Source organism: Varroa destructor, unplaced genomic scaffold, assembly GCF_002443255.2.
Source record: "Varroa destructor unplaced genomic scaffold, Vdes_3.0 BEIS01000005.1, whole genome shotgun sequence".
In the NCBI taxonomy this organism is placed as follows: domain Eukaryota; kingdom Metazoa; phylum Arthropoda; class Arachnida; order Mesostigmata; family Varroidae; genus Varroa; species Varroa destructor.
This window is the reverse complement of record NW_019211458.1, coordinates 570,517-596,335: the sequence shown is the minus strand read 5'-3', so window position 1 is coordinate 596,335 and position 25,819 is coordinate 570,517. Positions and strand designations below refer to the sequence as shown.

Sequence of the window (25,819 nt, the reverse complement as noted above, 5' to 3'; positions counted from 1 at the left end):
TCTAAACGAATGGATGCATGGTGAAGGCAAAAACACAAGCTCATTTTGCGCGCACTTACTCCGGGCTATTATGAACGTTGCTGAACCAATTTTCCCTACCCAGAATTCTGCATTCCATTTAGTATTTGGGTACATTAAGGTGATATGCTTTCGCAAAACATATGTTAATAAATGGCCGTAGTACAGCAAGTGGCTGGACATACATGTAAAGATAGATGTAAGTGTTGGATTTAATCTATGTACTTCTGAGACGAAATTTCATATCGATATATAATTACTGTACGATTGAAAGTGACTTACACCTTAAATCAAAGCTATTCTGTTATTTTAAATGGGAAAGAGTTTGTATATGTTAGGCCAATGAGTAACTTTTTGTGGCTGGTATTTTTAACCGTTGCCGTTTCCATTTATTCGGTAATTAGCGGCCAAGTATCTTAACATACGTTAGTGGAAAATTTTGTTGTCTAAGTCCGCTGTCACCGATTTGACCGAATTCCAAAATTTTTTCTCAGCATTGAATTTTTAAATGGATCTTCGATTTTTCCAAATGGTGCAATAACAACACGTCATAAAATAAAAATTATGACGTGTTAAACTCTTAAGAGTATGATATACGGATTAATAGATAAAAAAAAAATAACCAAAACGCTTTATAAGAACAATGAAAACAAAAAATTTGGTAAATGACTGAAGGATAACGAATAAAGTTTTGATCTTTTATGCCTATTTGTGGTTGAATAATATTATACATTTTCGTTGCTACCTTTTATTCATTTGTATGGCTATTTTTTTAAATTTATCCTAGCTGTTATTTTATCCTTTAATTAGCTTCGATCTGCCATGTTACATTCTTATCGTTTTCAAAATCTCAAACATGGCTTATATATCATGAAGTATGAAAATTACCATCTCTTAAAAATTTTGATGTCTGCTTCTGGACCCGAACTGAAGATACAACCTTTAATTTGGAAGCGATAACAACAGGCTTTTAAGAGAAGCAAAAGCGTTTTTTAAGATGTGTCATATTTCTAAACTATAAACTGTAAAAAGGAATACGAAGTTTGCTAGAGGGTGCGTTTTTGGCAGTTTTCTCGACAACAGTTAGAATTTTTTGGGGCGAATTCGTTTCCGAATGCCCCTGTTTTCGATTGCCCCCTTTTGACCCTTGGAGGTTGGATACAGAAGTAATGAACGAAAAATAAGATTTTGCTCATTTTTGCTGTGAATCGAGTAGAACGCGGCTAAAAATAGCTACAAAAAAATGGGTGCTTTCATATTGATAACTTATGTAACTTCGCAAAACGACAAATATTCGCATGGAACTGTAAAATTGAAAAACAGATTTCATCTCAGAATAACCAAATAACTGCAAGGGAGTAACGGAAATAAGTCAATATGATTACGGATTATAGTACCACGGTGATGGGTTAACTGTGACGGAATTATTTTGACAATGTTGCAGGAATTCGATATCACTAGAGAAAAGCAAAAGACAATCTAATCTAAATCAGGGTTTTGAATTTATTACCGGAACAGCGTAACGGAATGGAGTACTAGTAACGGAAGCAGATAAAGTGATAGCAATTGAGGAAATAAAGTGTCGGAATGACGAATACAGTGCAGCGGATTATGTTAGACCTACAATACGATAATATGTTATATAGGACTAAGCACCCTTCACCTCAAATATCCCCATTAAATTTCTGATATTATGCGGTAAATAGCATTCAGAACTGCAGTATGATAACCAGCCGAACTGCAAACGATGGGGTGGCGTGGTAGGTTAACAGAAAGACTGCACCAAGTTTAAATTTGTCTTCACTCCGAGTAAGTTCGAACTCGCTCCGGAGAGAGTAATGTTAGGTAGGGTACAGTCTGTGGGAGCGTGTACAAGAAAAGCGTGTATAGGTATACATGCCTGGGTGTTCATAAACACTAATTGTTGAACCCTGTTCGCTACCACAAATGTCCTGGTTAATTTACTATTACGCACACAGTAGTTAAAGCCAAACATCTGCAAAATCTTGCCTAGAGAATTAACCTGATTCTAAATTACCTGCTTTTTCATATCAGTATTCTTTGTTCATGAATGGTTAAATCCGTTTTAGTATGTTGCGAAGCTAACACTAGTCTGGCAGAAATTTGTAAACAAAGTGTCCTAATTCGGAGACCTTATATTTGCTCTAAATGTTACTAAGCTACGGACGCGAGGTCCATACAATTCGGGTGCAATATGATTGCCCTGAACTTCACCGTTCAAGATGCTGTCCTATTGCACTGAGAGCAAAAAATTATCTCTCTTCCTCTATCTCTTTTTTTTCCTGAATAAATCTATGTGAGTTCCTTTTAACTATACACCTGAGAAGAAGACAAAACTCAAGCAAGGATTCGTTTATCCGATAAAACGTGTGGCGCCCTCTGGGTGAGGAAATGACAGCCGGGGAAAGATCAGTAGGAGCGAGGGCTCTCGTGGCGCCGTTTGGACAAGAGTCGCTAGTTGGTTGCTCGCTCGGTGTTCATCATCGCTTGACTGATTCGCTGGCAGGTTTCGCTGCTGCAGTTGACACTGTATTCAGTCTGAGCAGTGAATGAGCGTTGGTAGATACTTGCCAGTTGCTCACCTATTCCTTTACTGATTGACTGACTGCCTATGTGGTGCTTATATACCCGCCGACATCAGCCCCCGTTACTGAAAGGTGGCGCGATTGTGAGGTCTGTCGTCAGTCTAGGAGACAGATAGACAGGGACATTCCTGCTGGGGCTATTGTAAGTACTTGCCTGTAGGGATTGCTTTTCTCTTCGGCGAATTCCTCCCGAACAGTGATTGTGCGAGATAGAATCTCTGTAAGCCATCATCGTCAGGATCAGTTGTCAGCTTGACACACAGATGTGGTATTGAAGTCGTGTGAGCTCTACTGTACTGTGCATGTCCTTGTCTGTGTTAACTTGGAAACATTGCCAAAGTGACGGCTGTTATCGTAGTTGGCAACCTAAAAAGGTTAATATCCTTTTCATCTTTTAGACGGAGCAGCCCATATGCGGGCCGGCTGGTTAGTTGTGTAGGTATCTGTACATACATAAAACATCGACTGACAGAAGTGAGGCATAGCTGGATTTTAAACACTGGATGATACAGACGACGGTGATGACAACGACAACAACGAAATCAAATATTTTATTAACGGTCCCGCATCGCCAAGCGATGCGTTCATTTAATGGTATAGAAATTAAAGCGTCCAGCAACTACAAATATTGACTAATATATAAAGTGCTCTCGATGTGGCAGTGTCTTGCAACGTCTGGACAACTAATAAAAAAAAATCTCATCTAAAGACTGCCAAAGTGCTGTTGTATAATAATAAAGTAGTCCGAGCAGGATCTGGCCTGCGTCGGTTCGTCAGTTGCTATAAATAGATTCAAGTGCCGTTATGGCTTGAGACTAGCATTTGGTGTGATTGTTGTATTGTATTGTACAACATTACCTTGCAAGTTGTGGTGACAGCGTGACAAATGTCATATATATGAGTTTTTTCTTATGTTAACATTACACTTAGCCATGGTACTTGCTTATTAGTGTTGATCGACCACTTTAGCGCTAGCGTACAATCAATACATTTACCTTAAAGCAAAGCGCTGTAACTAGCTCCGGTAACCGAAATTAATATAACCGTAGTTTTTCGATATCGTGACAATAGTACAGGTCATACATTCATGATCGGCACTGTCGCTTGACATGGAAGAGCTAATAATGATTGTCCAGTTTTGAGAAGATATTTATAATACAAGTTGCGACTGAGATTTGTCGGCCCTTTGGCTTCTAAAGCTTGAACTGAAACCCGCATCGCGTACCCGTACAACAAAAGCCTTTGCAGGCATTGCACAGCTCTATGAGCATTTATGACACTACCGATCAGCTTTCAAAACGTACTAGATGATACTATGTATTATCCATTCGACATTCATCTAATATATATCGCATCTTTGCTTGATCCAACGTCCATGCTTTTTTACTATAGCTAGAAAATCGCTTAGTCTTGTTCTTCTTGTTTATCTGGTATTTATCTATGCGGTATATGATCTGTTTTTGAAATTGCCCTTTTCACGTGATTTTTGTGTAGAATTTGCTAAAAATGTACTAGACTGTAGCCGGCGGACTTTGCCTCGCGCCTATTTTGTTATTAAATATACGTTGAGCATAGTTTTCCCATACAATATTACTGATTTGCACAGAAACAAACATTTGTACCTTGTACGATGTATCAGGGCTTTAAAATACATTCTGATCTAGGTTAGAACCCGGGCATAGGTACACTTTGTTTCTTTCGTGCTGGCAGAAGCCAGACGTCTGATGAAATGCCTAATGGCAATCCCGGACGTAAAATTCGCACCATACCGAAGATGTATCAGCACGGACGATGCTAGTGGAAACCTTGCAGATGCTACTACGGCGATGGCGGTTGTCAAACATGGAAAACGATAACGAAGCTGTTGCTTACCACCAACTAAATAAACATTACGCTCTAGGACAGAAATGAAGTCTTTCTCTTGAGGGGGTAAAGTAACTGACCGATCGGCTCCATCTTCTGCCTCTGCAGTTTCGTCAAACTAGTGGGATTACCTTTCAGACAATAATACATTGGGATTCTTTTGTACATATATGACAGTGCTTCTCAGAACTGCAGCCAGCGTTTACTTTCATGGCTGGGCCGCACTATTTGTAACTGTCTGCAGCAGAATTCGCTAATACTAGTTAAGTACCGTCTTTTATTATTACTTTAACGTAACATCGACTGGACAGAGCTCTAGGCTGACGTCGTGTAAGTGCAAAGTTACAGCAGCCTCCTTTGCATCAAAAGATGGCATCGCTGGCAAAGCCATTATAACGAGACCATTTTGTCGCTTGCATCTTTCGTGTTTGTTTGTTTCTAAAGGTTAGAGTTATTTTAAGGGTATCAGACAATACACGTTTCCAACTGAGCGGATACGAACTTTTAATGCTAGGAGGAATAGACGCTTGAAGTTGGCGTAGAATTGCTTAATAGGAAAACCGTATGAACGAATTCCTATTTTATTGGAATTGCGAAATAATCAAGGATCTGTATTCGCTCAGTGCAACTGAACTTATTTCAAGCTGGGATGTCATGAAACTAAAATATATCTAATTAACAATATTCATTCTGTTACAGAAGGGATATGAGCAGTGCTGGCAACGAACAAATTGCGGCTGCGAACATGAAGAGGTCGCTGGTGGCTTTTGTAAAACGCCAAACCGGCCTCGATGTTGAAAGGTACAAGTTTGAGCTAGGTACTAGGGACAGACAAGAAAATATTTTTATCTGCCTTCCAATATAGCAGATTCAACATAGATGCGCTCAAAGCTTGGACGACTATACCTTTTTATGCTCACAACTCAGATTTATAACCAGAATCATTAAATATTTTGATTTTATCCAGAAATTGTACTGCAGTTACAAACGTACCCATAAATCGCACAAAGAGCGACCTTACTGAGATGAGCCAAGCATTACTATGCCGAATACTTCATCAACCAGTTCATAAGCAAATCGAGCTATCCTTTAACCTCTGTCATATATATTGAGGAATTCTTACAGCAAATTGACTCGTTTTTTTTTTTTAATTTCGAGTATGGCTCTATGCGTAATCTGTCTATGGAACACTTGTGCAGGTTATTTGTTTAACTGGCATTCTCTCTTTTTCTCTACGGTGTTAGCTTTGATTGATTTGTATTGCAAAAGTATTGATTCTTTTCATGGTTATCATCGTAAAAACTAACCGATTACTTGTCTAAGCTATGAACGAAAACAATGTTATTTATTGCTGTCGCTATTCTGACAGAGATCCTTTAGGTAAAATGTATTCTAATAATATGTTTAGTAAAGTAACTAAATACATTCAATTAAACGATCACTTTTGAGAACGATTGAAGTGGCAAAGCCAAAATAACATCTTGCATCAACGGGAGGCTCCATGTCTCTATTTTGACCGTTCTAGATAATTGTGACTGTATGACAAGACATTTTTGAAATTCGGTATTCCAGAAACGCGTATTACAAGCACAACGAATGCTAGCCTCGGGTAGTTGTAGTTATTATTATTATTAATTGCACTAAAGACTAAAAGTTGTGGAAAATCGTGGTATTCTTCTCATAAAGCAGCGCAATTGAACTGCATGTGATAGCGTCCCATCCGAAGATGGCTAGGATGTCATCAGAGTATACATTCAAGCAGTGGGGCTATTTTGACGTCGTTTACTTGAGCAAAATGATTTGTTTCGGATTAGGCGAGCAATATATTCTACTGTTTTTTACGTAAGGATAGAGTTTTTGGTTTATTTGACCGGCCTTGCTTATGCTGCCGTATTCTTAGAACCATTACAGGCGACCTGTATTATGTATATATAATTAAGCAGATATTGTCTTAGGGCGTGTCAGCTCGTGTAAAACGTGAGTTCACGTGAAATCCAACCAATCCACTCGTGAGAGTAACCATTTTATCAGGGAAAGCTTAGAGATTCAAACAGCCGCACTGCTGGTACTCATACATGGTAGCTAGGTGAAAGTAGTACCGTCCTCAGCAAAACTTTGCATGTTTTAGATGCTAGCAAATTTGTTAATTTTTCTAACAAGCATCGTTATGTAAAAAGGGTATTATGCTATAACGGGTGTTCATTTTCCTACTGGGAACTACCGCACAAAGATAAGTTACGATTTCGGGCTAGTTTTGTTCTTTTGTGTTTCTTGTAATACAGAACAGTTCATTTCTGAACATTACTGACAGAACCAACAGTCCGTAGCACATGAATCCGACGAAACAATGGTTAATGAACTACCGTCGTATTTGGATAAACGCATACACATGAGTGACAATTTCTCGCCTTTTGCTCATTATAATAATTATAACGTGAAATTTATTAGTCGCTATTATTAGCTAACTTTGATATGTCTATAACTGCCAACTTACATATCACTTGTGTTGTCATAGTTAGGATGTACGCAATAAATATGTTTGCTAATCCTAGGCGGGTGTTATAGTTTAGCGAGGTTGAACTAATTGCACTGTTAATGTGTCGATATAATGACCTGTAGCTTAGACGGGTGATGACACTCCTACACTTCTGTCTACGGTTCTTTCAACTGCATTAGCAAATTTACGAATAGTTTGAAACTCCATTATTTCCCTTATGAAAGCAAGATTTCACGTCGACCCTGATGAGTAAAATTAAGATTAACTCACTTGTGGCATGAAAGAATTAGACTTTCAATACTTAATGAGTTGTTCTGTACCGGGTGTCATCTTCGTACAAAATATCGCTGAGTGCAGTAAACAAAATATAATTCATGTGACTCACAGATTGCCTGTTTCACCTACAGAACGGAATACCAAATTTCACCTGAATAATACCCTACCATGCAGCTATATCTTTGCATCGTTTTTCTGTTTCATTGCACCTATCGCGTAGCACATTTTTGTATGTACATAACGTCATGTTGAAAAACCCTTTCCCCAAATAGTTAAGGGTGATTCATGCAGAAAGATACTGTTTCAAGTTCCCCTGTAGGAATCATTCAAATCAGAGTTAAACTTTTGCTGGAAGAATATTTTCTTTCAGCGGATAGATTTAGACGAACAATTTAAATGCGATGCATTTTGATTCCCGTTAGCCTCTGTCTGGTTATCAATATTTACTATGGAATGATCAGATGCCTCATTCTGTTTTTAAGTTTTTGTAGGGACAGTGTTTGTTAAGAGATAAGAGAAAAAGTACGGTATTTAGGTTACATTTGCGCGTAGTTATACTAATATATGAATAGCTCTAGGTAAAGGATTTCATATATAATGAGGCTAACTTGGGAAAAGTGACACAAAACGACGTAAATAATTTATCAACGTATTTAAACCTATCGCAATATACTCGTTTGCCTCTACTTTATACATTGCTACTAAGTCAGCTTTTATGCGAAAGCATATTGATTCGAATTCGTAGAAATGCCGTGATATCAAAAAATGAGACACAGTGTGTGTTTTCTGTTCCAAATATGCCTCGTCACATATATGTAAAATCAATATTTATCATACTTGCATTGATGTTTATTTCGATATGCGTGTGTGGTAGGTTACCCGGGCACAGCTAAAAATAAAACATCTCGGTTCAAGATGGTTATAAAATGAAAAAAAGATTTTCAGTGAACGATCTGAATATCGATTTAGGTATTTAAGAAATTTCAACAGCCTAAAGATAGTCGGCCAATTCAGCTTTATTTGTATATATTTATTAATTGTCTAATAGATTGGCGTAAAATATAATAAATTGTGTTTTTGTAGTGTCATCGATGATATTCTGGTTAAGTATTTACTGGCGATGGTCGACCCCGAGATGATGGACTCCGACGAGTTCGATGTTAATGGTTTACGAGAAATGCTTTCCGCGTACATCCCAGAAGTTGATCAAATAACTGAGTAAGTTTATTCTATTTATAAACGCTGTAACATTTATTTCATTAGCAAAACTAGTGATAATTTATTTTGGTTTAATTTTTTTAACTATAAAATTTCTGGTTAACTTATTGCTAAAGCAAAATGCATCCTAATTATCGGGCCAATGGACGGTAGTACTAGTACAGTGCTTCAAGGTATTTAAAGTCGTAAACGGTATTTCTAAGTTTCGCAATTATATGCGCTTTTATACTAGGCGAAATATTCAGTAGTAAAGTGGAAACCACGCTAATACCCTGTCAAACTACCCTGTTCAACGTGTGCACAACTGACTCAAACATATAAGCACTATAGAGAGATTTTACCATCTTAGTTATCTCTGAAAGTAAAAGGGACCCCGAAACCCAATAGACTCGAAATCTCGGAAATGAATTGCATAAAACAGCCTGCCTATATAATTCAAGTCTCCTGTAATTTATACTCGTACGACGGTTAAATCCTTTTGTAAAGTACCGTGGAGCGTCGTTCAATTATGGAACTCAAAAATGCATATTCGGCATTGCTTTTCTACTATTTTCGTGCCGAAAAAGCGCTGCTACGGCAAAGAAACACTTGGGAGGTCGAAGGCGAATGTCGAATAAGTGTAACCTTTCGTCAGTTTTAGTTTATTCGCTTCAAAGCCGGAGATTTCAACTTGAACGACAAACCATGCTGCGGATGGCTACAAAAAACGAATCACCCCAAACTGCAAGCACTTCTTAAGCGAAATGCAGCCTTTTGACCTTAGCCTAGTTAACCTTAGAGCGGTCTGCACCGTTAGAAGTGAGCCAGATGGCTATTGTCAATCACTTGCATACATACGGAACAATTAAAAAGAAGAAAAAGTATTCACTGAAAAAAAAATAAAAGGACAAATTAAAAAAGACTGGCTGACAATATGTCTATAGCTGCTGGCACGAGAGCAAAGCATGACAATTCTATTCCAGATCTTTATCGGCAACAAAAGACTGACCGCAAACCAGAATAGTTGGAGTCCTTCAGTTCGATACGAGAAAAAAATATTCATGGTTAAAAGCTGCACCTCTGCATATTTGTTATATTGTGAGCTACTCAAACCCCAAAAAAAATGATAGGAGACAGTCACTCGAATCAACCCTTCTGTTTGAGCCACGATGTCATAAAATGGTCTTAAACTGGCAAAGGGCGACGTACGGTAATATTGTTGCATGGCGACGCTATATTGCCTACTGCTTTGATAAGCCAGCTCCTAGTGACGAACGTTTAAGGAGAACCTCTGTCGAACTCAATGAACAGCCCGTACACCACTCCATCTAATTTTCAATCGTTTCGGTGTATGTAGTACATTCAGGAAACTAAACACGTGGCCTCACAAAAGAGACCGAAGTATGCAAACGGGGAAACGTATCAATCACTTACGAAGACGAAACATTTTTTTCGCGAGATACATCAGTTGCCAGAAATATGGGCGAAAATCGTGGTGGGTGAAAGACACTATTTCTACTGAGATGTATCCATCTGTTTAAACGTTACATAAATTAAAACAGAATAAAGATATAACAAGAACTTTTTTTATTAATTTACTAAAGGCAAACCTAAGCTACCCAATTGACCTCTCTCTTTAATATCCGTAAACCTAAAAGCAGTTATCGACTCAGGCACAAAAAGCATTACATTGAGAAAACTAGTTGATTGGCAGTGTTTTACAGTACTAAATAACATCTTTTAACCTCAGTTTGTCACCCTTCACGCTTTTTATCAACGAGCTTTCTTCATGGATCAGGCAACCTCATTTTTTCCTAAAGATGATCTTGTCCGCAGACGACCTTGTTATTTATTGATTTCACCTTCAACAAGCGCTAATATTACGAAACAACCCCGCTCTTGGATTTGATCTTCAAACTAGTAAGACAAAAGGCAGAGGCCGTAAGGTTTAAAAGAAAAAAAAGACTAACAGTAATTATTTTCATCTGAACAGTAATAATAACGGAATTGTTTACTCGATTACGTATCTCGTCTTCACGCTAACGCCAACGGAAAGATTTTTCGCTGACGGTATTGAGGAACAAAGCAGAAAAGCCAGCGGTTGTAGCTGTCAACCTAAAATCGAAAAAAAAAACGTTATTCATCAAAATAGTAACCAAGTTATCTAGTCTAAAAGTTTCGCCCACTGCTAACGCGAGATTCAAATTCTTTGGGAAAGGCGTCTGCGATCTCCTAAATTTGGGTAGAGTAAAGTCGATATTTTGAAGCTGATACTAGACCTACACGCAAGAGCTTGCGACCGTCTAATAGATTAACTGACCGATACTGCGACATTCAAGATAGAAGATATATCAAAAAGAAACAGCTGCACAAAGACAATGAAAACTGAAACGTACAGGACATTTACACAGACACAACGGTTAAATTATGCCAATGTAAATACTTTATTTTTTCATGCCTGAAAAGTATCAATAGCATGTGAAAATAAGCAAGCAAAAGTAGTTTCCATAGTATAACTTGGTTCACAATGAATGGGCTCAGTCACCTTATTTGTGAAACCCACGGGTACCTTGAACCCAATAAAGATTGCATCCGCAATCTATAACCGCCGGTGCAACCTAATTATATTAATTAATTTACTTGCAAACCTAAATATTAGATATATTCATATATGCACAAAACCATATCTTATAGCATATGTTGAATATTTATAACTATTAGTGTATACTGTGTATTTGCAAAAACAGTGTGAAATGGATGAACTATCAAGTCAGTTTATAAATGTGGTCACATTCATTATTGACAAATTTGGTTGTGCCATATAAAAACACGTTGAATTAAATATAGATTTAGCATTGTATTACGTTTTTCAGTGGTCAATTGGCTCAATGGGTGGCAGATACGTCGTCGCTTCTCGTATCTTTAGGAGAAGAATCACCTTCGCCTCCAGAGTCAATGGTCTCGTTTCGCGCCATCGAACCGATCGGGCCCCCAGTCAGCCAGGCCGTCCCGAAAGGACGTAAAGACCAGCCGCCTTCACAAAGTAATGGATACACCCATGACACCGAAATTAAAGCCAAAGGAAAAATTGTAAGTTTTTAAAAACTCTGTTAATGCCTGAATCAGCATAGGTATGACAGCTTTGTGGCCTGTGTAGCTAAGTCTTCGGTTAAAATAACCAAAGTTCCTTGACTTAAGCATTGTCTTATGTTACATTGCATAGGTAAAAATTAAAATATGTATTCAATATGTGACGTAATTCACTAGTTAGGTGATCTGATAAGCTCACTCATTTTTACCGATATATTTACTTTTATTCGGTTGGTGAACTAAAAGCTGAACCCAACATGACGCCGGTATGAACTGGACTGTTAAGTTAAACTCTAAGTCATTTCAAACTGAGCATGACTGTATCACGTGACTCATTTCAGGATGATACTCGGGTGGATGAATTGGCTCTCGAGGCATTAGCAGAGATGTTTCCACACAAGAACGCTCTTCGCATCCGCAAGAGTCTTCTGATCGCTAATGGGGAGGTAGATGCTGCTGCACAGCTGCTTCTTCAAGATGACGGGGTAGCGATGGGCAGTGACGAGTTACTTCTTAGCTCGACACAGATGGCCGCACAAAGAACACATGTCGATGAAAAGACACTCCGCGATCAAATCATTAACCGGTAGGTTAATGGATTCATGAGTCATCAATTATAGAAATGTTGTTATATTTGGTCAAAGTGTACAGCAAGTCACATTCCCGAAAGATCTCATATTAATTTTGCGTGAACGCATTAGAACATACGAAGTTACGGTTCGAGCTTTTAAACAGACAGGAATACGCATACCAGAGTTACTACTACAATGGCAATCAATACTTACGCAATTGTTACGACAATAATAAATTCAATATAACATAACGTTCAACTATTCTTTGCATTCCTATCTGGTCTTTCGTCAGTTGTGTTTCCGATACTGCATTCTCCGTTTCTATATGTAGTATTTATTTTGAACTTCAAATAAAACGTATTTCTCATTGGTTTTATTTAAATTACTTACCTGTCTTTTTGTCCTTTAATTACAGATATGCTTATGTGGACGTTGACGAAGATAAAAAGGAGCATAAGCCAGTTGTGCCTAAGTCTGAACCTAAAAAACTCATTCGTTATCGAGACAACAAAGTGGTCTCCGTTAAGGGTGAACGATTTACTATAGAAAAGAAATCACAAGAGGTCGAGAACTGACGTTCGCCTAAGGGGATGCCTTCAGGTCCCCGAAGTTCGGGTCGGCCAAGGGCTTTTGCTCCCGCCCCTATACCGCCACAGCTAAAGCATACCCAACAAACACTACTACCATTGCCATTATCATTGATTGTACTATTGCTATCTACAAGTCTACAAGTAATATTGCTATTAGTCTTAGTATTATTAATGTTATCACAATTCGTTGTATTGCAATGGACATGTTCGGCATCGAATCAGACGTACAATGCCAGTACAGTTGGTAAGATGTGTCTTTATAAAACCTTGATAAGCGCGCCGGTCGTAACAGATATCTTGATCTTTGTTCAGTATTTCATTAAAACGCTAAATCGTAAAAATACTGAAGCTGATTTATCGCTGCACTTCGCAATCGCGACAACGGCAACAACATGGGAGACAACTGGAAGTGTAGTAAGAGCGATAACAGTGATTATTCTATTGTTGTTATTATTATTATCATTAGAAACTATTCGGTTGAGACAGAAATCGTCATTTGAACTAGAATTATTGGTATGGACAGCGTGTGTCCAGATGAATCCGGCGGATGTGTTCTGGGGCAGTCGACAGTCAGAGGCTTTGAGGATGCGGTAACCCAGGTAGACATTAGGAGGTGTCGACGTTTGACTGTCTTTATATGTTGTTATTGCAATAGCTCTTAATGATCTCTACTCATAGAAAAGTGTAGGCGGTAGCCATGTCTCAAATGCCGGTCGTCCCTTGAATTTATGATGCAGAGGGTAAGCCTACCTCTAGAAAATCAATAGGGAGAAGTACAGAAAGCACAAAAACAGGTTCTGATGGAATACGTAAACGATAATTGTAAATGCTTGAAGGCAGAGTCTAATACTGAACTCAAGAGGATTAGCCCAAAACTAAATCGCATTGGGACCTAACGAACAACCTAAAAATTCTTAAAAGAAGCTATTTAAGGATAGAAAATGTAAGCAGACAATTTACGTCACCATCTCAAAATTCCGCATAATGCACTACCTGCACACAGCGTAACCAAGCCGGTATAGCGCTCTTCAAGTGAAACTACCACTTCCTAGTGGCCACAATATATTTTTACTATACTTGTTTTAAAACAATTATAGTTATTGTGTTCTGGTAATAAAAAGAAGAAACGGCAAAATTGGTTTATAATAAAGACGTGCATTTTTTAACTTCCTGGGTAATTTTCGGGCTGCATTACAAATTAACGCAATCATAATGACAAAAAGGTATTTTGTACAGGCATATCCGTTCTCGATCTGAAAGAATCACAGATCAATTTATGGGCTCTCTTAGACAGCCCATCAAGGGCGACGGCACTAGTGAGACACAATATGGTCACACGAATGTTCTGATTCAGCTTCGTGTGTTACTTTAGCTTTAACTACTCGGCCATTTTCTCTTGTTGTGATACCACCTTAGTATTGTAGAAAAGATAACAGCAGGCTACTTTTTTTTTAGGCATTTAGTTACCTGTGTATCTTAAGTAACATAACTTTGTACGTCCCTGCTCTGTAATTGTTGTAGGTTTTTCACCTGCGCCATTTAGTTTTCTTCTTCATGGTTATCAAAATCATGAAACATAATCATCGAAACGAAATGACGTAGCTGACTTAAGGCCAGCGTAACTCTCCAAGAAAAACTTCTGATTTTTCTAAATATAAACAAATCTGCTACAACTTACCCACGTTTATTTATAGTAGAGAATACCTCGGTAAAAAAAAGTTTGGTTGTTTATACGGACCACAATACACCGAGTAAATTTTAGGCTGGTGGAATTTGGATACGTTTGGTTGAAGAAGTCAGTTTGAATCTGCAAACATAGCACTGATCTCGAACGCTAGGCGTCGTAAATAAGTGCTATCAAATTACCAGAACGAAACGAGATGTAAAGTAGTTAATTGGCCCTACTATGCATTCGCAATCTAACCTTTAATCAGTAACCATCAAATTAGGCGGCTTTTGAGCTTCTGAAACTCCAGTACTCTTACGTATTTTATCGTTCGGAAACTTTTGCCAACATCTATACATGTATACATACAGACATATGTAAACAAATTACATAGACGCACATACAAACGTGTACACACAAAAAGCTATCAACGTATGTTCCATTGGTGTTAAATAGACATTAATACAACGGTCGATAAACAAAGAATGGCCCTTAGGTGTTTGTTAACCGAATGTTGTCGACATTACTCCTCAAACAGCCGCCGGACGGTCTGATATTATTGATCGTTGAAATATCGAGTATCGCCTCCTTAAATATGCCAATGGTGCAATCAGAGGCGCCTTACGTAGATCTATTTGATCGTTTTCATGGAGAAAGGTGGAAGAGAAATAATTGGATACGAACTGACTAAATGACCTGATGATGACTCTCTTAAATTGTTCTAGTCGACTGTCTTAGGTTACCAGTGTCGCAGTATCATGCATGGATAAGCACAGGTTTGCAATACTACAAATCATCAACATAAACCAAAAACCTATCTCCGAGCCCAATCTTCCGTTATGGTATTAGCAATACCTAAATTTCCCGAGTACACACTTAGTTATACTATCGACTCAGTGTTTGAGCTATGAATGAGTAGTATGGAACCGCTCTTTACGGGTCACTTGAAGAAATGCCGCAAATACTATATACACGCATATTGGAATACCATGTACTTCATTCACCCAATGACGTTTTTATATGGACCTCTCAGATTAGCTATATGGCTAGCATTGGAAGAAACACACTGTAGGTGTGCTGCTAGAAGATAAAAAACCAACTAAAGGTCATCATCAGGCTTGTTTCCTTAAAAAATATATTAGATATATATTCTTCAACGTGGCAGCGTTTATCTATATTCGACTAATTGTCATTGTGGCACAATCCGTAAGCTAAAATATAGCTTTTTATTTCATCGCCGAGCGAGTACTTTTTAATGGTCTTTATTGTGACAGTAGATACAAGTAACGAGTAAGGATGTTCAATGTACCATATATAAGTAACTTTTACTTGTTTTTTATTTTTTAAAAGACTACGTGTACTTAGCATGTGTTTAGTTCCTCTTGAGGTTGTCCGTAATTCACTTTTTATAATTGTAATCATTTACTGAAAACAATTATAATTTAGATTATTAATTTACTTAATATTTAATAGTAATTAAAATAATAAAATAATAAATACATACATCGTGGCTTGTGATACAATTATGCCATTTATTCTCACGCAATACATTTTTTACTACATTTTCTCCTTCGATCTTGTGAAATCACTGAAAAGTATAATTTACTTCAAAAATTATTGGATTTTTACATATAATTTCCAGAACAAAGTGAGTCTATCCCTCTGTCCCTCTCCTTTCCCTTTACAGCCTTTTTTCATCATTAATGAGCCGATATTGTTAGAAGAGCTCTTACTGGTATACTCTCGATGTATTTGAGTCGCGCGCACGAAATCCGCACTTCTCTCACAACAAGTGTCATTTTCATAAACGTCTACTTCTAGCGTTAATGACTTTAACCTATTCAGCAGTCATTGCACGTCGTTAATAAATTGAGCCATATCTGCGTTACTGTAGTGTATATATATGATTACTGGCCATAGTTGGAAAAAATAAAAGTATTCAGTTGCCTTATCTTATTGCTGCTAAAATTAATAATAGAAATATATAATGGTATAAACTATTCGACATTTCCACAAAGTTGATGATGTTTACATTAAAAACTTGCTACAATACCCAATCTTATAAAAAAATGATTTTCTTTTAGAAATTCATGAAAATTATCTTTTAATTGGAGATTTGTAATATAAGCACTATTTAAAATACAAAGAGATTGTGTACACTTCCGCGTCATCATCTTACAGACCAATTGACCTACACTCATATTATTATAATCACTTTTACACTAATTAAATTTTTTTTTAATTTTTATGTATCTTCTTGTAGCATTCTAGCATTACACACTGTGTAATGTAAAACGTGTGAATAACCTGTAACAGTAAATCAACATCGCTGAAGCCATTCAGCTAGATTACATTACACGCAACTCTTCTAACATGACATTATGCACCCTTATGTTACATTGATAATCACACCAATTGTCACGCCGTGAAAAAGATTCCAGCTAATGATCGACTGAATTAACTCACATTAAGTGTTTTTGATTTTCCGCGACAGTAGCCATGGAAGAGCTCCCGAAACTGAACAATAATGAAAGACTCAACGAGGCATGAACTTAAATCAATCATCAGTGGGAAAGAAAATAGAAAAACATTTTACTCGCACTAATCACGTAAACGCTTGCATATAGGACACGGCTGCCCTAATAATTCGCATGTACCTTGAATACTATATTTATAAATATCTAGGTGTTATGACACTTGACGCACGTACGCGAGGCATTAGCCCGTGGAAATGCTTGTACGTTAATCTAGGCCTATGACTAGTTAGGCATTGATCTTATCCATTTGTGCACTACCTAGTTCACTCATGTACCTACTTTAGAATACGCCCGTTATTGGACAGATGCAGATCACAGCGTTTATCGGCTTTTTAAAGCCTACAATTGGCAGGACAAACAACTATTTTGAATGAGTTGTCTTTACGACCAAATATTACGAAGGCCGCGCAAACACTATTTTCAAATACGAGTTGTCGAACTCGATCACAGATGATTTCATAATAGGATTTCATCGAAGACGAATCAATTTTTTCGAGTAATTCCTTGACACTCGCTTGAAACGCTTTTTCATCACTTTCAACATTGAGGTTCGCAGCAATATGTCGTACCTGCGGCAAACCCATGTCAACCGCAAGCACCTCGACAAAAAGTTTGTCGTTAATACACTTAAACAGTGGACCCTTGAGAATTGCTACTACATGAGTCTCGGCGCGCTTTCTCTGAAGAGCACTTAGTTTTTCCTGTGACAACAGTGTCACCTTAATGAGACTCTCCAAAGTAGCCGGCCTATCTTCTTTCCTAGTGGTGGTCGCTGAGTCTCTACTTACTGACTGTACTTCCTGTCGGCTCGCAGCAACTAACTCCAGTGCATCTTTGAATGACACTCTTCGTTCACTATATTTATCTTTGTCAAACGTACGCACCTTCACCATTTCTGGATCCGTGTCCTTGAGCAGTAGTATATGGCCCACATTCATTTCCCGGCAGATCTGGGATACCTCTTCGACGCTTAAGGTAGGGTTCATCGTCGTGCTGCTCGTAGACCCAAGCCAAAGGGTCCGCAATACGAGCGCACTCTCTCTATTCATGGCCTTCTGGGCTGTTGTGCAAACAACCGAATCAACGTAAGAAACTTTTTCGAATTCAATAGCTAGCTTGACAAGTTTGTCAACTGTAAAACTTACTCCGACAGCTCGATATTGAGGAAGCACATCCGAACGTGCCAAGCGTACCCGAAAACGATTAATTAGCGTATCATAGCAACCACCGACGGCAAGAACATCTTGACCGCTTTTCAAACGTTTATTTGTGCGGAGCTTCACTTCGAACAACAACCCCGTATTATAAAGACTGGCATTATGTACGAGGCAAGGAACGATTACAACAGGCAGCTTGAATGAGATGCTCTCGAGTAATGTTACGACGGTGTCAAGCTCCTCAAGCGCACTCTTCGCTGCAGCTCCGGCTGCACCTTTGTTGTGAATTATTGAACGGTACATTGCAATAATCTTAGCCATTGAGTCTTCTACTTCCCGGAATTGTGAAATCATGTTGATACAGGTCTCCGGAAGACTCATGTCACTTAGCTGGTTTTGAATTTTCAGCTTGGACACGTATCGGTTTCTCAGTAATTTAAGTATTTTCAATTGCTTAGTCTCATCATTGATACCAGCATATAATAGTAACGATTTTAGTAAGCCATAGTGATTGATGCGCAGATAGGGTCCCAAATCTAACTTGTCCAAAAAAGAAAATTGGCAAATTACTTCTTCAATAACTGAAAACACTTCCATCAGTGGCAGCCGTTCATCGGGGTCGATATGGGTGCTAGCGATATCAAAGCTAGCCTCGAATAGCTCTTTCGGATGACAGCCAAAAATGCGCCTCGAACGGAACACTCTATCTATCGCATATCGTTTAATGAATGGAATGCCCTTTCGAGCAACATATCGCGCAAAAGGGACTCGCGTATTGTGCGGTATACTCACAAGACTTCCTTGATTGTCCATGAGCTCCACCATGTTCTCATCGGCCTCAACACGACCGCTACGCGGCATCAGCAATGGTACGTACACATTTTGGGCCCCATGAAGCTTCATAACGGCTTCAATTCTCTCACGCACACAGCAGAAAATAGCAGAGTTCCGAAGAGATGTATCCGAGTTTTGAACATCGTCCATATCAAAAGTGTACTCCCACACATCGTCCATTTGTTGGCTAAATAATGAGTGCACAAGTTTCTTATAAGTTTTGCTTTGACGATTCGAAACTGTGTGTCGGAGCATTTCATTTAGCTCAGCTTCTTCAATGACCGGGGGAGGCAAATAATCTGAGCTGAGCAAATCAACTGATGTTGGCCTTTTAGAGGGATCGTGATGCAGCAACCATTTAACCAGATGAACTTGTTGATGACTGAGAAAGCTCTCGAAATCCTGTGGCAGCTTAATATCTGGCAGCCGTATATTCCCTAAATTTCTCGCTCGTTCCATCTTGGTTTTGCAAGGATAAGACATTTCGAAGAAAATTACCCCTAATGAGTAAATATCTACTTTCTGTGTATAAACACCCCCTGTTTCGGACTCAGGTGCTGTATAAAGTTCAGTGCCGACCCTTCCCGTCCTGCTTTCGGTTCCGAAATCGGGGGACTTAATGACATCGCCTTCTTCTGGCCTAGTACCCCTAGCTGTTGTAGCTAGACCGAAGTCCCCGATTTTCGCTCGATCGGTCTTACTGAGAAAAATGTTTACCGGCTTGAGGTCTCTATGAATAATTCCTTGTTGGTGAATATGTACAAGGCCTTCAATGATTTCCCGAAATAGCCTCCACATACGATCGGCGTCTTTGTACAGTCCACCGTCGATCGCGTTGCGTAATGTCAACTTGTCACAGAACTCCATTTGAATAAACATATATTGCACCTGACATGCCGAATCTACCTCGCTTACTTCACCTGTGTCATTATCGTTATTGGACGGAGGGCTATTTGCAGAATGCTCGAACATGATGTCCGACGACTCGGACTTGTGCCCTATACCGAAAAGCTCACCTTCGGAACTATCGCTGGATTCTACGGCATTCTTTGGCATTACATAACTCAGAGAGACGCTCCATTCGACCGACGTATCAACCATCGGAGGAGCTTCAAAATGTGGCTCAACCCGGTTCAGCATTAATGATAGTGAATCTGATTTTTTAGGCGATGTTCCTAATTCAGCTTCAATATCAGTCTTCATCGCAACGACTTCGACCCACGAATTGAAGTACCGTACTACATTTTCGTGATTTAGTCGAGATAAAAGACAAACCTCCCTAATGATTTTGCGATTTAAATGCCTATTGGAGGGCTCAAGGAGAATCTGCTTAATTGCGTAGATATTGCTATCAAGCTTGTTTCGCACCTTTAACACTAAACCAAAGCCACCACTGCCGAGAAACTCAAGAATCTGAAATTCAGTTTTTAATCGAGAAGTACTTGGGAGATCATTGTACGAAACGGGAATATTGTTTGAGCTATTGGCGATCGCACCTTCATCGGCGTTATCCGTTTCAAGAGACTCCAAGTCGGACGTGCTTGAAGGTGTGTTTGAGATCTGGGACTTGTAAATAATTTTCTTCGTAATAAATTTATGTTCTAGCAATTGACTCACTTCCCAACGTTCATTCTCGTTCCTTGCAAAGCACTTTTTAAGAAAATCCTGAAAGTCACTCGGAAACAACGATGAAATTTTAATTATGTTTTCATGAATCCTTGAGCCCTGTGCCAATTCCAACGACAATAGGCCAACTGAGTAAACATCAAGTTTCATGACATTCGTTGGCTTAGACGAGTCTTCACCACCAAATAGACTCCTCATTAAATCATCGAGATTTTTCACTACTCCGAAATCAGAGATTTTAACAACACCTCGTTGGTTAACAAAGACGTTGCTTAGAGTTAAACCTCCATGGCTAAGGTCGTTCTCATGCAAATGAAGAAGTCCGTTCAAGATGTCTTGACAGTAGGAACGCAACACTTGTAGGTCCAGAGGAATACCTTGCGAGATATGCATTTTTAGCGGAGTATGCCCAGTTAGCATTTCCTGCAAAATTGATATCGTTATTTTATCTTTCTGAGGTTCCTGTAAAATTCCGTAGTATCGAACCAGGTTGGGATGTTGAACTCGACAGAGAATACCGAACTGAGAGTCCACCGTACTCAGAAGCATTTGCTGGGACGAGTTCAACTCGAATTCCTTCAAGCGGCTCGAAGCTGTAATAATAAAAACAACTTATTTAGCGGTCTATAAAATTAGCGTTAACTGCCAGAGGGATGATAAAGGAAAAATTGGTACCGTAAATACTATGCGTAAAAGCTACGATCATCTCACACAATTATTGTAACTGAGTTAAAATTAAAATCGTTTAGCATTAATTTCACATTTTTATAATATAGATAGGGGTATGTAAAGTAGGATGTAAAGAAAAGCGAAATATAACTATTTGTTAATAATTATATTTCGCTTTTTATATAATCATTTTTCCTATACTGTATTGAATTCCCTATGGCTACTTTTATACGGTATAAAAATATATGAACGTACATTTTTGTGTAAAGATCCATTCATGCAGACAAAAGGTCTCTCCGGTCGCAGCTTCCATAGCAACAAAAGCAACGCTCCCACCCGAAGAATGTCCTAGACAACGACCCCGATGTAATGTTCGTTCTTTACCACTTACTGTGATTTTTACTTGTACAACTTTATGACCCTTGCACGATGTTCCGCTTGCTGGAATTGCACACGAGATATTCCTTTAGTAATTACAATTTCTCTCAAATCCAAAATGCGGTTTTTCGTAAATGATGTATATTACGTTTTCAATTAACATTAACAAGTGATATGCTCTTACGGTTCAATACAAGATATGATACGAAATTATACATTCAGTTTTTATGGTTTTACGCTTGGGTTGAAAAAGAGGAGATAGCTCTATGATTTTGTCCGTGTTAGAATAATTATATGTAGAAAAAACAACTTTATTAATGTTGACTACCCACATTCAGAGTCATCTGGACTCTTGTCCGATGAGTAGCTAAGACGCATATCGTTCTGTCCACTTGAGTTGGCCCTTCGCCGGCGAGCTTCTTCTCTTACTTGCTCCTGTCTCATTTTCACCTGATATGCAAGCTGATCGATTACCTTTCCTTGCTCTTCCTGTCAGATAAGCAATAACGCGAAGGTTGATTTGTCAAAAATAAACCTAGTTGTTTTTCGTAGACTACTGAAAAGACGACCAGTTGTGTGGTAAATTTGCTGTTATTTGGTCAAGCTGCTCTAAACTTTTTGGTGTTTTATTTTTTGAGATAACGAATAAAAAAATAGCGCATTCAGATTGAATTTACTACAAGGATTGTGGAACTAAAATTATCCAATCAGCCAATCATGTATGACCCCAAACTGCATTTCGTAAGCACTTAACCATAAGCTAATTCACCTTAACAATTAAAAGTAATTTTTGTAGTTATTTTATGACCTGCTCCTTAGCTTCAAGAGCTTTTTGCTCCTCTTCCAGTTGCTCCTTCTGTTTGCGTTTGTTCTGCATCATCTCATCGTAGATTGACAGTGCCCTTGGTTTGTTGAAGCGAACGAGATATTCCTGCACATACTGGCACACGTTCAGGATCATTACCTACATTCCCAATCAAGTTATTTCCCGTGAATCTAGATCTAACAAGTCCTACGAATTAAAGAATGACTGATTAATGATGTATCATATTTGGCGGGCCAATGCCATTGAATTGTTTACAAAACTAAATAATAGTAAATCGCTAAACGTTATATGATAAACCAAAGAACAGCAGATAAACGATATTTGCGGTAAAAAAAACGGTGCTTATTGTATTTAAAAAATACAGCCAATTTTCGGTCAAAAGAATTAGTTGTAAATTGACAGTCAATTTGTAAGCTAATCTACTATTATTAGTTACATCTGAAAAATATGTTCACTACTAGAACCCTGTCACACCTACTTTTTAAAGTTAACAAATTTTACAGATGAAATATTAATCGTACCTCTCCTTTTAAATTTTCTGCCATTTTGTTGATCTCTACTATAAGTTGATCTGTCGCACTTGTTGGCACGCCTTTATTATTCAAAACTTCAAATGATGGCACGCTATCAGGGTAAGTCGGACCGCATGTTACGCGTAATGTAAGCTCCGCATGACTTTCCTTGTTGGTCATAGACTTCTGTGGTCTTAGACGAATCTTGACGTCCAAAGGATGCCATATCTAATTATTAAACCCAGCCGGTAGTGAGAAGCAGATACGTTATCTCTGATGGGTTATTTGTTCTCGTATCAAAGCTTTTTTTAGTATACAAAGCTAAAGGCTTTCCTACTCATCACTTTGAAGACTTGGCCAACAGCAGTTGTATCTATAGAGTATGAGTTTGCAGAAAGATACATACATGCGAATATATTAATTCGATTACTTGTATCATCAGGTATGAGGGGCCGGAAACGAAACGCTTCAGTAAATGAAGCACTATGATTCCTTATGATTATATTAAAAGCAGAATTATATTTCGCACGAAATTATACAACATGGGAAAATTCCTTTACGCAAAACAGAAGATCATTCACCTTCCATTTAACTTTTTTCGGTCGTAGATCATGAACGTCGTTGACATAGATCGACTGAAGCACCTCGAGCTCTTCGTCCTGTCTCTCACCGTAAGTGGACATCCTCTAAGCTTCCAGCTTCCCTCGTCCGCAACGCCGGCTGAAAATAAAGCCAAACTATACACTGACGCAGTCGATGTTGGTAAACTAAAGTGTTAAAAAACCGGTCTTTCTTTCGGCTGGAATTTGAAAAAAATCATCGAGCATAATGTTTAAAATTTAAATTCGTGCCGCTGGAATAGTCTCGACCACTTCTGCCATGATAAGATACTACTACATACGGAGAGACTGAACGGATCGAAATCTAAAAATAACTTCAACGTCCACAGACGTTTTCATGTTTTGAGCAACTTCTCAATTAAATTTCAATCCAGAAGTTAATCGTATTATATGCGAAGAGGCGGTCAATATAGTTTCATACATCTTCTTAAGGCGCAAAATACTTTCCATTAAGAGCATTCTGCAGGGATCGAAGGTGGTAATCGAAAGGATCAAGATCACTAAGGCACTATACCCTGAGTGGTGCAAAACATCCCAATTAAATTCGTACAATTTTGGCGAGTCACTAAAGGAGCGTGAAGGAGGAAGTTGTCATGATAAAACATGACTCTGCTTTTTCCAGAAACAAAACTTTGACACTCACCCTAAATACACATTCGAGATTTCCATCTTTGAGGACTTGTGCAACTTAAGTGAAACGTGCCATTCAGCCGAACACGGCGCCAAAAGAAGCCGGAAAACAACCCTGCAAATACAGTAATCTACCGCTTCTCTTCCATCACCCAAGTGTGTTTGTTGCGCCAAAAATTTAAACTCATTAACCATGTGTCATAAATCAGTTTGCCTCAACTCTCTCATACCATTCAAGTAGCATATAGTTAGTCATTTTTGAGTACTATATATATGTGCGTTCACTAGTACCATTCTATCAATATAATTTAGGGTCTATACAATTCTACAGTATGTAACAGCAGTGATAGGGTGCTGTTGGTAGCCGTCTAACCGTTGTCAACATACTAGGGTCCTTCATCACAAAATAACACGTGTGCACGTACACTTCATCGCTTGATTTGATGTCCGAACGCACGGATTAAATATGACATAAACAAGCCTTTATTTCAATGACATGAGTATGATACAATTATATGCACGGAGATTAAGCAACATTTCATCAGATGTATATATATATATACGACTCAAATTGTTATTAATATGACAATTATTGTTTTTTATTTTATTTTAACTGATTATTGTTGTTATTATCTAAATAATGTAGCAGTCCTTGTACTGTGGACTGTACGTGATAAAAGCTTTACGAAGCCTGTACAATCTCGCGCAATGCATAGACTTCGACTGCCGCTACAGAATAAATAAAAAAAAAACGTAGACCCACACAAGACACGCATTAAGTACACAATCATCTCAATGGCGGTAATAGGTAACTCTACAATAACATCTGCAGTGCAGTAGATGATAGATTATTTAAACACGGTTGTAAAGACTGGAAGGCTCATCCGAACTATACATGCCGATCGTATTCAGTATTTGGCATCCTAGCTGACACTGTTATTCTATTCAATGAAAACCAGCTGCGGCGTGAAGCCGAGTTAAAACTTGTATCTGAATGCACGACAACAATAACGAGGCGCGAACAAAACAGCACTTCTACAGAAAACCAATTAAGAATTAAGCGTACCGTACTTGTTAATTTCATATATGAGCTATAAATTACCAGTGATCCATGATGATGAAGTGAGTATCTGTTTCACAGACACTGTTAAGACGATATTAAGAACATTTTAGCTATTTTTGTTAGTAGTGAAAGCAAAACCAACTCCTCGAAAAAGGAGATGCAGAAGGATTCGAACAACAAAAACATGAAAACGCCAACTTACATAGCTACATTTGTCTAGAGGTGAACAAAATGTTAACGGTAAGCACTTTTGCACACGTAGTCTCGGAGTTCCACGCACCAACTCTCTGTTTTGCTGTGTTATTTATGTGATACGAATCGAGCCACAAAAAACGTACCGCGCGATGATGTGGTTCGACTGTGATACAAAACAGAGCATTACACACACAGAAAACCTCACTAATGACCAATTCTGTGATTTGACTCTTGTCCAGCGCGTTGTCTGCCTCGCTGCAATTTGTTGTAGTCGCAGCAACCGCATCCGTTTGAGGGATACTTTTTCTTATCCAATAGGCAATACAGTAAGCCAATATCGGTTCTTCAGCAGCATGTGAGCGCCAAATTGAAGGTTGCCATGCGATTCACTTGTATT

The 25,819-nt window shown here is 38.4% G+C and overlaps 2 protein-coding genes across 11 annotated transcripts; one reads left to right on the top strand and one right to left on the bottom strand.

Annotated features, from left to right (window-relative positions):
- Positions 1–110: 110 nt before the first annotated feature.
- On the top strand, positions 111–15,623 carry LOC111252034 (CUE domain-containing protein 2-A). 3 transcript variants are annotated; one of them, XM_086989492.1, is made up of 6 exons: positions 111–217; positions 5,187–5,288; positions 8,344–8,478; positions 11,331–11,547; positions 11,889–12,133; positions 12,535–15,623. In XM_086989492.1, the coding sequence occupies exons 2-6, from the start codon at positions 5,194–5,196 to the stop codon at positions 12,692–12,694; spliced, it is 852 nt and encodes a 283-aa protein (XP_086845618.1). In that variant the 5' UTR covers positions 111–217; positions 5,187–5,193; the 3' UTR covers positions 12,695–15,623. The 3 variants fall into 3 exon arrangements, with proteins under 3 accessions (XP_086845618.1, XP_022665090.1, XP_022665089.1); XM_022809355.2 differs by lacking the exon at positions 111–217 and adding an exon at positions 2,446–2,766; XM_022809354.2 differs by lacking the exon at positions 111–217 and adding an exon at positions 2,446–2,998.
- A 260-nt stretch (positions 15,624–15,883) lies between these two features.
- On the bottom strand, positions 15,884–25,811 carry Gcn2 (eukaryotic translation initiation factor 2 alpha kinase Gcn2). Of its 8 annotated transcripts, none has more exons than XM_086989484.1 (8): positions 25,430–25,811; positions 24,178–24,306; positions 23,496–23,634; positions 22,924–23,142; positions 22,385–22,540; positions 21,909–22,065; positions 21,454–21,639; positions 15,884–21,122 (listed from the first exon to the last, which is right to left on the bottom strand). In XM_086989484.1, the coding sequence occupies exons 3-8, from the start codon at positions 23,595–23,597 to the stop codon at positions 17,245–17,247; spliced, it is 4,698 nt and encodes a 1,565-aa protein (XP_086845610.1). In that variant the 5' UTR covers positions 23,598–23,634; positions 24,178–24,306; positions 25,430–25,811; the 3' UTR covers positions 15,884–17,244. The 8 variants fall into 8 exon arrangements, with proteins under 8 accessions (XP_086845610.1, XP_086845612.1, XP_086845611.1 ...); XM_086989486.1 differs by having other exon boundaries at positions 24,178–24,301; XM_086989485.1 differs by having other exon boundaries at positions 24,178–24,279.
- Between the last annotated feature and the right edge of the window lie 8 nt (positions 25,812–25,819).